At 50.6% G+C, this 13,712-nt stretch overlaps 1 protein-coding gene across 1 annotated transcript in view; it reads right to left on the reverse strand.

The window, feature by feature from the left end:
* Positions 1 to 13,712, reverse strand: part of unc5a (unc-5 netrin receptor A) — a gene marked incomplete at its 3' end in the record, with an annotated part of 579,979 nt that overhangs the window by 260,546 nt on the left and 305,721 nt on the right. The window contains exon 2 of the mRNA XM_055927842.1: positions 9,029 to 9,247. Within this exon, the coding sequence (XP_055783817.1) occupies positions 9,029 to 9,247 (219 nt within the window). The remainder of the gene's footprint in view (positions 1 to 9,028; positions 9,248 to 13,712) is intronic.

The following is a 13,712-nucleotide window of genomic DNA, read 5'->3' on the forward strand; positions in this document are numbered from 1 at the left end:
ATTATTATTGTGGGTTTTTCTGCTGCTACCGCTGATTGAAATGATTACATAAAGCTGGACCGGTCTGATGAAAACACTGCAGAGCAATAATCAGGGGACATGTTTCCCTTTCACAAGATACTCTACTGTAGTCCATCTAGTGTCTGATGGTTACCTGGAGATATATAGCGATGATGGAAACACTGAATAATCCGTGGCTAAGTAACACAGACTCAAATCTAATTGTATTTGTCTAATGTGCCGAATACAACAGGTGTAGTAGAACTTACTGTGAAATGCTGAATACAACAGGTGTAGTAGACCTTACAGTGAAATGCTGAATACAACAGGTGCAGTAGACCTTACTGTGAAATGCTGAATACATCAGGTGTAGACCTTACTGTGAAATCCTTACTTACAAGTCCTTAACCAACAATGCAGTTCAAGAAATAGAGTTTAGAAAATATGGTGTGAGTGTTGGTGTGAGTGTTGGCGAGGACAAGGCTGGAGATCACTCTGTCATGCTGATTGAGTTTGAATAACAGTCTGGAAGCTTCAAAAGGAGGGTGGTGCTTGGAATCATTGTTCTTCCTCTGTCAACCATGCTTACCTGCAAGGAAACACGTGCCGTCATCATTGCTTTGCACAAAAAGGGTTTCACAAGCAAGGATATTGCTGCCAGTAAGATTGCACCTAAATCAACCATTTATCGGATCATCAAGAACTTCAAGGAGAGCGCTTCAATTCTTGTGAAGAAGGCTTCAGGGCGTCCAAGAAAGTCCAGCAAGCGCCAGGACCGTCTCCTAAAGTTGATTCAGCTGCAGGAGCACCACCAGTACAGAGCTTGCTCAGGAATGGCAGTAGGCAGGTGTGAGTGCATCTGCACGCACAGTGAGGTGAAGACTTTTGGAGGATGGCCTGGTGTCAAGAAGGGCAGCAAAGAAGCCACTTCTCTCCAGGAAAAACATCAGGGACAGACTGATATTCTGCAAAAGGTACAGGGATTGGACTGCTGAGGACTGCTGTTGCTTCTCAGCCAAGGGAGTGGACTCATTTACAATTTTGCCTAAGAACACAGCCATGAATAAAGAATGGTACCAACACATCCTCCGAGAGCAACTTCTCCCAACCATCCAGAAACAGTTTGGTGACGAACAATGCCTTTTCCAGCATGATGGAGCACCTTGCCATAAGGCAAAAGTGATAACTAAGTCGCTTGGGGAACAAAACATCAATATTTTGGGTCCATGGCCAGGAAACTCCCCAGACCTTAATCCCATTGAGAACTTGTGGTCAATCCTCAAGAGGCGGGTGGACAAACAAAAACCCACAAATTCTGACAAACTCCAAGCATTGATTATGCAAGAATGGGCTGCCATCAGTCAGGATGTGGCCCAGAAGTTAATTGACAGTATGCCAGGGCGAATTGCAGAGGTCTTGAAAAAGAAGGGTCATCACTGCAAATATTGACTCTTTGCATCAGCTTCATGTAAATGTCAATAAAAGCCTTTGACACTAATGAAATGCTTGTAATTATACTTCAGTATTCCATAGTAACATCTGACAAAAATATTTAAAGACACTGAAGCAGCAAACTTTGTGGAAATAAATATTTGTGTCATTCTCAAAACTTTTGGCCACGACTGTATACAAAACTCTCCCTCGCCCTCCATTTGGCAAATCTGACCATAATTATATCCTCCTGATTCCTGTTTACAAGCAAAAACTAAAGCAGGAAGTACCAGTGACTCGCTCAATACGGAAGTGGTCAGTTGACGCGGATGCTACACTAGAGGACTGTTTCATTAGCACAGACAAGAGCACGTTCCTGGATTCATCCAATGGCATTGAAGAGTATACCACCTCAGTCCCCGGCTTCAGAGTACCGAGCTAAAGGCTAAAGCTGCCACTTCAAGGAGCGGGACACTAATCCGGACGCTTATAAAAAATCCCGCTGTGCCCTCAGACGGACCATCAAACAGACAAAGCGTCAATACAGGACTGAGATTGAATCCTACTACACCGGCTCTGACACTCATTGGATGTACTCCCTGTTCACCCCACGACTGTGGCCAGGCACGACTCCAACACCATCATTAAGTTTGCTGACGACACAACAGTGATAGGCCTGATCACCGACAACGATGAGACAGCCTATAGGGAGGAGGTCAGAGACCTTTCCCTCAATGTGAGCAAGATAAAGGAGCTGATCGTGGAATATAGGAAAAGGAGGGCTGAACAGGGTCCCATTAACATCGACTCGCCATGAGTGAAAAGTAGATACAGACTCATATACCTCCTGCCTCAGTTATAGTTACAGACTCATATACCTCCTGCCTCAGTTATAGTTACAGACTCATATACCTCCTGCCTCAGTTATAGTTACAAGACTCATATACCTCCTGCCTCAGTTATAGTTACAAGACTCATATACCTCCTGCCTCAGTTATACAGTTACAGACTCATATACCTCCTGCCTCAGTTATATAGTTACAGACTCATATACCTCCTGCCTCAGTTATAGTTACAAGACTCATATACCTCCTGCCTCAGTTATACAGTTACAGACTCATATACCTCCTGCCTCAGTTATAGTTACAGACTCATATACCTCCTGCCTCAGTTATAGTTACAAGACTCATATACCTCCTGCCTCAGTTATAGTTACAAGACTCATATACCTCCTGCCTCAGTTATAGTTACAGACTCATATACCTCCTGCCTCAGTTATAGTTACAGACTCATATACCTCCTGCCTCAGTTATAGTTACAGACTCATATACCTCCTGCCTCAGTTATAGTTACAGACTCATATACCTCCTGCCTCAGTTATAGTTACAGACTCATATACCTCCTGCCTCAGTTATAGTTACAAGACTCATATACCTCCTGCCTCAGTTATAGTTACAAGACTCATATACCTCCTGCCTCAGTTATAGTTACAGACTCATATACCTCCTGCCTCAGTTATAGTTACAGACTCATATACCTCCTGCCTCAGTTATAGTTACAGACTCATATACCTCCTGCCTCAGTTATAGTTACAGACTCATATACCTCCTGCCTCAGTTATAGTTACAGACTCATATACCTCCTGCCTCAGTTATAGTTACAGACTCATATACCTCCTGCCTCAGTTATAGTTACAGACTCATATACCTCCTGCCTCAGTTATAGTTACAGACTCATATACCTCCTGCCTCAGTTATATAGTTACAGACTCATATACCTCCTGCCTCAGTTATAGTTACAGACTCATATACCTCCTGCCTCAGTTATAGTTACAGACTCATATACCTCCTGCCTCAGTTATAGTTACAGACTCATATACCTCCTGCCTCAGTTATAGTTACAGACTCATATACCTCCTGCCTCAGTTATAGTTACAGACTCATATACCTCCTGCCTCAGTTATAGTTACAGACTCATATACCTCCTGCCTCAGTTATAGTTACAGACTCATATACCTCCTGCCTCAGTTATAGTTACAGACTCATATACCTCCTGCCTCAGTTATACAGTTATATATGGTGGTCTTGTCTTATGGTGTATTAAAATACCCTATTTAATACCCTATTTAATACCGTAATCCCTCCTGACGTGTCCTGACCTCTGGAAGGCTGGGTCCCAAATGCCACCCTATACCTTACATAGAAGCTGTGTTGCCCAATGAGCCCTGGTCAAAAGTAGTGCACTTTATAGGAAATAGGGTGCCATTTTGGACTCTGGCTAAAAGAATATGACCTTCCTTCTCTTTCAACCTCAGGGCTTTATCACCACAGTGATAACCCAATCCCCTATCCCCCCCCCCCCCCCCGTCTGCCCTCAATCAATCCTTTCAAGTCTAAATACTGTATGTTATGCCCCTCAAAATCTTTTAAACCATCTAGCTATTACTTCCTGAATAGAACTAATCATGTGTTATTGTGGTGCCACTGACTACGTCCTAAATGGCACCTTATTGCCTTTATAGTGTCAAATCTTCTGACCACGGCCCATAGGGCGCTGGTTAAAAGTAGTGCACTACAAATTGGAATAGGGTGCCATTTGTGGCACAGCCCCCATAGGTTTTCATCTGTATAAAATCTGTATTTCCTGATTGACCAGACCCAGTGGTTTTTAATGTGATTTAGTAATTCAGTTGTTTTTGTATCTGAGGGAAAGGAGATGGGTTTAGAGGAAGCAGATATCCTTGATTTAATACATACAACAGCGGTATTAATCATAGAAATATAGGGATCAAACATACATCTGTCCTCTGGTTGTATGTCTGTCTGTCTGTCTGTCTGTCTGTCTGTCTGTCTGTCTGTCTGTCTGTCTGTCTGTCTGTCTGTCCTCTTGCTGTCTGTCTGTCTGTCTGTCCTCTGGCTGTCTGTCTCTGTCTGTCTGTCTGTCTGTCTGTCTGTCTGTCTGTCTGTCTGTCTGTCTGGCTGTCTGTCTCCGTGTGTCTGTCTGTCTGTCTCTGTGTGTCTGTTTGTCTGTCTGTCTCTGTGTGTCTGTTTTTATTTAGGATTAAGGAGATATTTTATTTTTGAACAAACTAAAATGTGCTCAACGTTAAAAGTCCTCTGTTCCTGGCTGGGATGGGGTGGGGTGGGGTGGGATGGGGTGGGCTGGGATGGGGTGGGCTGGGATGGGGTGGGCTGGGATGGGGTGGGCTGGGATGGGATGGGCTGGGATGGGGTGGGCTGGGATGGGGTGGGGTGGGGTGGGGTGGGATGGGGTGGGATGGGGTGGGGTGGGATGGGGTGGGGTGGGCTGGGGTGGGCTGGGGTGGGGTGGGATGGGGTGGGATGGGGTGGGGTGGGATGGGGTGGGGTGGGATGGAATGGGGTGGGGTGGGGTTTGGTGGGGTGGGGTGGGGTGGGGTTTGGTGGGGTGGGATGGGGTGGGATGGGGTGGGGTGGGGTGGGGTGGGATGGGGTGAGATGGGGTGGGGTGGGATGGGATGGGGTGGGGTGGGGTGGGATGGGGTGGGGTGGGATGGGGTGGGGTGGGGTTTGGTGGGGTGGGGTGGGGTGGGGTTTGGTGGGGTGGGGTGGGGTGGGGTTTGGTGGGGTGGGGTTTGGTGGGGTGGGGTGGGGTTTGGTGGGGTGGGGTGGGGTGGGGTGGGATGGGGTGGGGTGGGGTGGGATGGGGTGGGATGGGGTGGGGGGGGGGGGGCTGAACAGGATCTTAAATGGACTATCAACCCATCGGAGAACAATCCAGAAGCCGATACGCTGCTATCTTCCAAAACCTGAAAACCCTGAGCTCTTGTGAACAGCAGGAAATAGGAGAAGGAGGGCAGGAGTGGGGAGAGGAGTGGAGGGGAGGGTTGGTGAGGAGAGGCCACGGGTGGCCAGGGCAGGGGAGGTCAGGAGAGGGGAGGAGAGGAGAGGGTTTGAGAGAGGAAGGGAGGAGAGGGGAGGCCAGGGGAGGAGAGGGGAGGAGAGGGTTGGCGAGGGGAAGGGAGGAGAGGGGAGGCCAGGGGAGGAGAGGAGAGGGGAGGAGAGGGGAGGCCAGGGGAGGAGAGGGTTGGCGAAGGGAGGGGAGGGGAAGAGAGGTGATACCAGGGGAGTCCTGGATGATGATAATGGCCTTGTACCACCTGCTAATTGATAAAGCATTAATAGCTGCAGCCCTGTAATGAGACTAGTATTTCATCCTGTCCTGTGTGGCAGGGCAATGGAGGGGTTGGGCATAAGAGAGAGAGAGAGAGAAAGAGAGCAAGAAAAAGAGAGGGAGAGCCGGAGAGAAAGGAGAGAGAACCACATAACGAACAACATTGGACACTTTATGGAACACAAATTCTTCACTATCTCTTCCTGGAATATCCAAGGTCTGAGGTCATCTGCCATTGGCCTAAAGAGCAGGAACCTGGACTTCATCAAAGATATCAGAAATACAGACATTGTCATCCTACAAGAAACATTGTATAGAGGAGACGGACCCACTGGTTGTCCTCTAGGTTACAGAGAGCTGGTAGTCCCATCCACCAAACTACCAGGTGTGAAACCTGGTATAGAAGAGACGGACCCACTGGTTGCCCTCTAGGTTACAGAGAGCTGGTAGTCCCATCCACCACACTACCAGGTGGGTGGTATAGAAGAGACGGACCCACTGGTTGCCCTCTAGGTTACAGAGAGCTGGTAGTCCCATCCACCAAACTACCAGGTGTGAAACAGGGAAGAGACTCAGGGGGAATGCTAATTTGGTATAGAGCAGACCTAACCCACTCTATTACATTAGTCAAAACAGGAACATTTTACATTTGGCTAGAAATTCAAAAGGAAATGATCTCAACAGAGAAAAATGTCCTCCTGTGTGCTACCTATATCCCCCCACTAGAATCCCCATAATTTAATGAAGACAGCTTCTCCATCCTAGAGAGGGAGATCAACCATTTCTAGGCTCAGGGACATGTACTAGTCTGTGGCGGCCTAAATGCCAGAACTGGACCAGAACCTGACACACTCAGCACACAGGGGGACAAACACCTACCTGGAGGTGACAGCATTCCCTCCCCCATATGCCCCCCTTTAGGCACAACTACGACAACATAACCAACAAAAATGGGTCACAACTCCTGCAGCTCTGTCGCACGCTGGGTATGTACATAGTCAATGGTAAACTCTGAGAGGACTCCTACAGTGGATACACCTATAGCTCATCTCTTGGCTGTAGTATTGTAGAATACTTTATCACTGACCTCAACCCAGAGTCTATCAGAGCGTTCACAGTCAGTGCACTGACACCCCTATCAGATCACAGCAAAATCACAGTCTACTTGAACAAAGTAATACTTAAATCCTGAGGCATCAAAGCCAAAGGAACTGAATAATATTAAGAAATGCTATAGATGGAGGGAAAGTAGTGTGGAAACCTACCAAAAAACAATTTGGCAAAAACAAATTCCATCCCTTTTAGACAACTTCCTGGACAAAATGTTTGTTGGTGTAAACTTGGCAGCAGAAAACCTAAACAATATATTTGAACTCTGAGCCTCCCTACCAAAACAATTTCAAGCAGAAAACCTAAGAATTACTAATGTGAACTTTACATGATGTATCCATGGAGATGGAGGTAATACAACGCAACACCAGAACCCTGGACACGATCCCAACTAGACTGACAACACAAGAAGCTGCAGCGCTTAGGGCAGAGCTGGCAGAGTGGCGGAGGTGGCGGAGGTGGCAGAGGGGCGGAGGTGGCAGAGGGGCGGAGGTGGCAGAGGGGCGGAGGTGGCAGAGGGGCGGAGGTGGCAGAGGGGCGGAGGTGGCAGAGGTGGCAGAGATTCAGAGGTGCAGAGGTGGCAGAGTGGCGGAGGTGGCAGAGATTCAGAGGGGCGGAGGTGGCAGAGTGGCGGAGGTGGCGGAGGTGGCAGAGGGGCGGAGGTGGCGGAGGTGGCAGAGGGGCGGAGGTGGCAGAGGGGCGGAGGTGGCGGAGGTGGCAGAGGGGCGGAGGTGGCAGAGGGGCGGAGGTGGCAGAGGGGCGGAGGTGGCAGAGGGGCGGAGGTGGCAGAGGTGGCAGAGGGGCGGAGGTGGCAGAGGGGCGGAGGTGGCAGAGGGGCGGAGGTGGCAGAGGTGGCGGAGGGGCGGAGGTGGCAGAGGGGCGGAGGTGGCAGAGGGGCGGAGGTGGCAGAGGTGGCGGAGGGGCGGAGGTGGCAGAGGGGCGGAGGTGGCAGAGTGGCGGAGGTGGCGGAGGTGGCAGAGGGGCGGAGGTGGCAGAGGGGCGGAGGTGGCAGAGGGGCGGAGGTGGCAGAGGGGCGGAGGTGGCGGAGGTGGCAGAGGGGCGGAGGTGGCAGAGGGGCGGAGGTGGCAGAGGGGCGGAGGTGGCAGAGGGGCGGAGGTGGCAGAGGTGGCAGAGGGGCGGAGGTGGCAGAGGGGCGGAGGTGGCAGAGGGGCGGAGGTGGCAGAGGGGCGGAGGTGGCAGAGGTGGCAGAGGGGCGGAGGTGGCAGAGGGGCGGAGGTGGCAGAGGTGGCGGAGGGGCGGAGGTGGCAGAGGGGCGGAGGTGGCAGAGGTGGCGGAGGTGGCAGAGGTGGCAGAGGGGCGGAGGTGGCAGAGGGGCGGAGGTGGCAGAGGGGCGGAGGTGGCAGAGGGGCGGAGGTGGCAGAGGGGCGGAGGTGGCAGAGGGGCGGAGGTGGCAGAGGGGCGGAGGTGGCAGAGGGGCGGAGGTGGCAGAGGTGGCAGAGGGGCGGAGGTGGCAGAGGGGCGGAGGTGGCAGAGGGGCGGAGGTGGCAGAGGGGCGGAGGTGGCAGAGGTGGCAGAGGGGCGGAGGTGGCAGAGGGGCGGAGGTGGCAGAGGGGCGGAGGTGGCAGAGGGGCGGAGGTGGCAGAGGGGCGGAGGTGGCAGAGGTGGCAGAGGGGCGGAGGTGGCAGAGGGGCGGAGGTGGCAGAGGGGCGGATGTGGCAGAGGTGGCAGAGGGGCGGAGGTGGCAGAGGGGCGGAGGTGGCAGAGGTGGCAGAGGGGCGGAGGTGGCAGAGGTGGCGGAGGTGGCAGAGGTGGCAGAGGGGCGGAGGTGGCAGAGGTGGCGGAGGTGGCAGAGGGGCGGAGGTGGCAGAGGGGCGGAGGTGGCAGAGGTGGCGGAGGTGGCAGAGGTGGCGGAGGTGGCAGAGGGGCGGAGGTGGCAGAGGGGCGGAGGTGGCAGAGGGGCGGAGGTGGCAGAGGGGCGGAGGTGGCAGAGGGGCGGAGGTGGCAGAGGGGCGGAGGTGGCAGAGGTGCAGAGATGCAGAGGTGCAGAGGTGCAGAGATGCAGAGATGCAGAGATGCAGAGGTGCAGAGATGCAGAGGTGCAGAGGTGCAGAGATGCAGAGGTGCAGAGGTGCAGAGATGCAGAGGTGGCAGAGGTGGCGGAGGTGGCGGAGGTGGCCCGCTCTGTAAAGCATGTCATTGTTATTGTTCCTTGGTCATTGTCATTGGATTAAGAGCTGTCATGTGGCTGTGGTCTAAATTAATGAACACATTTAATCTACTTGTAAATTGAAAAGTGTTAGGAATCCTAAGTGTTAGGAATCTGTAAGCCACGTCTGATAAAAGCCACTGCTGAATGACCTAGTAATTGGTTTACCTGTTGCAGGGTCCACGGTGCGATCTATCAGGTGATCATCCTGATGAACCCACTCCCCGTTACATTTGAAGTAGATCTGTGTTGCCGGGGTGGAGCGACAGGTCAGGGTGACGGGCTTGTTCTTCACTATGTACTCATCGTCAGGCTCCACCAGGAAGTGAGGTAACAGATCGTTGAAGGAGGCAGGAAGTGTCGCCGTGGCAACGTGCTCCGTACCAACTGGGAGATAAACAGGAAAGAGAAAGAGTTTTGTTAAAAGAAAGTTAAAGACAATAGTTTTGTAACGTATAAACCCTGAAACTACGTATTTTGTTAAAGAAAGTCAACAGATGAACAATATAGAAATAAACTGTCAATAGGTAGAGATCCCTAAAGATTGGAAAGTGGCCGCGGTCATCCCCCTCTTCAAAGGGGGAGACACTCTAGGCCCAAACTGTTACAGACCTATACCCATCCTGCCCTGTCTTTCTAAAGTCTTCGAAAGCCAAGTGAACAAACAGATCGCCGACCATTTCAAATCCCACCGTACCTTTTCCGCTATGCAATCTGGTTTCCGAGCTGGTCACAGGTGCACTTCAGCCACGCTCAAGGTCCTAAACGATATCATAACCGCCATCAATAAAAGACAGTACTGTGCAGCCGTCTTCATCGACCTGGCCAAGGCTTTCGACTCTGTCAATCACCGTATTCTTACCGGCAGACTCAACAGCCTTGGTTTCTCAAATGACTGCCTCGCCTGGTTCACCAACTCAGTGTGTCAAATCGGAGGGCCTGTTGTCCGGAACTCTGGCAGTCTCTATGGGGGTACCACAGGGTTCAATTCTCAGGCCGACTCTTTTCTCTGTATATATCAATGATGTCGCTCTTGCTTCTGGTGATTCTCTGATCCACCTCTACGCAGACGACATCATTCTGTATACATCTGGCCCTTCTTTTGGACACTGTGCTGACAAACCTCCAAAAAACGAGCATCAATGCCATACAACTCTCCTTCCGTGGCCTCCAACTGCTCTTAAATGCAAGTCAAACTAAATGCATGCTCTTCAACCGATCGCTGCCCGCACCCGTCCGCCCGACTAGCATCACTACTCTGGACGGTTCCGACTTAGAATATGTGGACAACTACAAATACCTAGGTGTCTGGCTAGACTGTAAACTCTCCTTCCAGACTCACATTAAGCATCTCCAATCCAAAGTTAAATCTAGTATCGGCTTCAACAGATTTTTAGTTAAGGCAATCCAACACAATATACAGAGAAACTGTCAATAGGTAGAATACCCTTAAAACTGCTTATTTTATCAATGTCTTTTTTAGAAATCCCTCTGCCTTTTTGGTTGAGAGACCTTGCAGTTGAAGTGGTTTTAGAGTGGAGAAGAGTAGCTATATTCTTCAGAATTGAGTGAGGAGAGTGTCTTTGTTACGGTGAACAACAAATGATTCCATTGAGTGGGTAGCATTGTGCACAGTTCGCGTTCTGGTTTCTTGTTCAGACACTCCCACTGAAATAACTCAAAGCTGAAGTTACTGAGGGTTTAAATTGAACTAGCCTGGGTCAGAGAGACCACGGCCCATCTCTCTTTTCTCTGGGTTAACCCTGGGCCCTATCTCACGACGGAGAGGAGAGATCACAGCCCATCTCTCTTTTCTCTGGGTTAACCCTGGGCCCTATCTCAGGACGGAGAGGAGAGATCACAGCCCATCTCTCTTTTCTCTGGGTTAACCCTGGGCCCTATCTCAGGACGGAGAGGAGAGACCACATCCCATCTCTGTTTTCTCTGGGTTAACCCTGGGCCCTATCTCAGGACGGAGAGGAGAGACCACATCCCATCTCTGTTTTCTCTGGGTTAACCCTGGGCCCTATCTCAGGACGGAGAGGAGAGACCACAGCCCATCTCTCTTTTCTCTGGGTTAACCCTGGGCCCTATCTCAGGACGGAGAGGAGAGACCACAGCCCATCTCTCTTTTCTCTGGGTTTACCCTGGGCCCTATCTCAGGACGGAGAGGAGAGACCACAGCCCATCTCTCTTTTCTCTGGGTTAACCCTGGGCCCTATCTCAGGACGGAGAGGAGAGACCACAGCCCATCTCTCTTTTCTCTGGGTTAACCCTGGGCCCTATCTCAGGACGGAGAGGAGAGACCACATCCCATCTCTGTTTTCTCTGGGTTAACCCTGGGCCCTATCTCAGGACGGAGAGGAGAGACCACAGCCCATCTCTCTTTTCTCTGGGTTAACCCTGGGCCCTATCTCAGGACGGAGAGGAGAGATCACAGCCCATCTCTGTTTTTTCTGGGTTAACCCTGGGCCCTATCTCAGGACGGAGAGGAGAGACCACAGCCCATCTCTGTTTTTTCTGGGTTAACCCATACTCTCTCCTGCTCCTAATCTCTTCACTTTAAGATCACATCTGACTGTGGGTCATAAATCCAGTCAGTTACTCACACTATGTTATATACAGTAAACTATATATACAAAAGTATGTGGACACCCCATCAAATTAGTGGATTCGGCTATTTCAGCCACACCCACTGCTGACAGATGTATAAAATCGAGCACAAAGTCATGCAACCTCCATAGACAAACATTGGCAGTAGAATGGCCTTACGGAAAAGTTCAGTGACTTTCAACGTGGCCTCATCATAGGAAGTCACCTTTCCAACAAGTCGGTTCGTAAAGCCCAACTATGAGCTGCCCCGGTCAGCTGTACGTGGTGTTATTTTGAAGTGGAAACGTCTAGGAGCAACAACGGCTCAGAAGTGGTAGGCCACACAAGCTCACAGAATGGGACCGTCGAGTGCTGAATGTGTATCACACTTCTGGGTTTGGCGGATGCCAGGAGAACGCTACCTTCCCCATTGCATAGTGCCAACTGTAAAGTTTGGTGGAGGAGGAATAATGGTCTGGGGCTGTTTTTCATGGTTCGGGCCCCTTAGTTCCAGTAAAGGGGAATCTTAATGCTACAGGATACAATGACATTCTAGATGATTCTGTGCTTTCTACTTTGTGGCAACAGTTTGGGGAAGGCCCTTTCCTGTTTCAGCATGACAATGCCCCCGTGCACAAAGCGAGGTCCATACAGAATTGTTTTGTCAAGATCGGTGTGGAAGAACTTGACTGGCCTGCACAGAGTCTCCGCAGCAATGTTCCAACATCTAGTGGAAAGCCTTCCCAGAAGAGTGGAGGCTGTTATAGCAGCAATGTTCCAACATCTAGTGGAAAGCCTTCCCAGAAGAGTGGAGGCTGTTATAGGTGCAATTTTCCCACATCTAGTGGAAAGCCATCCCAGAAGAGTGGAGGCTGTTATAGCAGCAATGTTCCAACATCTAGTGGAAAGCCTTCCCAGAAGAGTGGAGGCTGTTATAGCAGCAAAAGGTGGGACCAACTCCATATTAATGCCCATGATTTTGGAATGAGATGTTCGACGAGCAGGTGTCCACATACTTTTGGTCATGTAGTGTAGCTCTGCTGTCTGTCTACTGGTAGAACTCACATCACGCTAGGCAGAGAAGAGGATGAGAGGAAGAGGAGAGGAGGAGGAGAGAGAAGAGGACAGGAGAGGAGAGAGGTGAGAAGAGGAGAGGAGAGATGGAGAGGAGGAGAGGAGGAGAGAGGAGAGGAGGAGAGGTAGAGAAGTGGAGAGAGCAGAGGAGAGGAGGAGAGGAAAGGAGAGGGGGAGAGGAGAGGAAGAGAGAGGAGAGGTAGAGAAGTGGAGAGAGCAGAGGAGAGGAGGAGAGGAAAGGAGAGGGGGAGGGGAGAGGAAGATGACAGGGGACTGTCTGTAACTGACAGAAGTGTGAACTTTAAACACTCAACACAGGCATTCATTTCCATAACCCCCTTGTTGAGCAGAAATCGGTTTCTCAACATATATTTCTCTTCAAAGGACAGTACAGGAGAACGTGTTGTGTATTTTAACAAAAATACTCCTTGTTTTTCGGTAAGAAATGTCCTTAATGTTCATATTCTTATCGGCAGACTCAGTAGCCTCGGTTTTTCTAATGACTGCCTTGCCTGGTTCACCAACTACTTTGCAGACAGAGTTCAGTGTGTCAAATCGTAGGGCATGTTGTCCGGTCCTCTGGCAGTCTCTATGGGGGTACCACAGGGTTCAATTCTCGGGCCGACTCTTTTCTCTGTATACATCAATGATGTTGCTCTTGCTGCGGGCGATTCCCTGATCCACCTCTATGCAGACGACACCATTCTGTATACTTCTGGCCCTTCCTTGGACACTGTGCTATCTAACCTCCAAACGAGCTTCAATGCCATACAACACTCCTTCCGTGGCCTCCAACTGCTCTTAAACGCTAGTAAAACCAAATGCATGCTTTTCAACCGTTCGCTGCCTGCACCCGCACGCCCGACTAGCATCACCACCCTGGACGGTTCCGACCTAGAATATGTAGACATCTATAAGTACCTAGGTGTCTGGCTAGACTGCAAACTCTCCTTCCAGACTCATATCAAACATCTCCAATCCAAAATCAAATCTAGAGTCGGCTTTCTATTCCGCAACAAAGCCTCCTTCACTCACGCCGCCAAACTTACCCTAGTAAAACTGACTATCCTACCGATCCTCGACTTCGGCGATGTCATCTACAAAATAGCTTCCAATACTCTACTCAGCAAACTGGATGCAGTCTATCACAGTGCCATCCGTTTTGTTACTAAAGCACCTTATACGA

The sequence above is a fragment of the Salvelinus fontinalis genome, chromosome 6 (genome assembly GCF_029448725.1).
Source record: "Salvelinus fontinalis isolate EN_2023a chromosome 6, ASM2944872v1, whole genome shotgun sequence".
Taxonomy (NCBI): Eukaryota; Metazoa; Chordata; class Actinopteri; order Salmoniformes; family Salmonidae; genus Salvelinus; species Salvelinus fontinalis.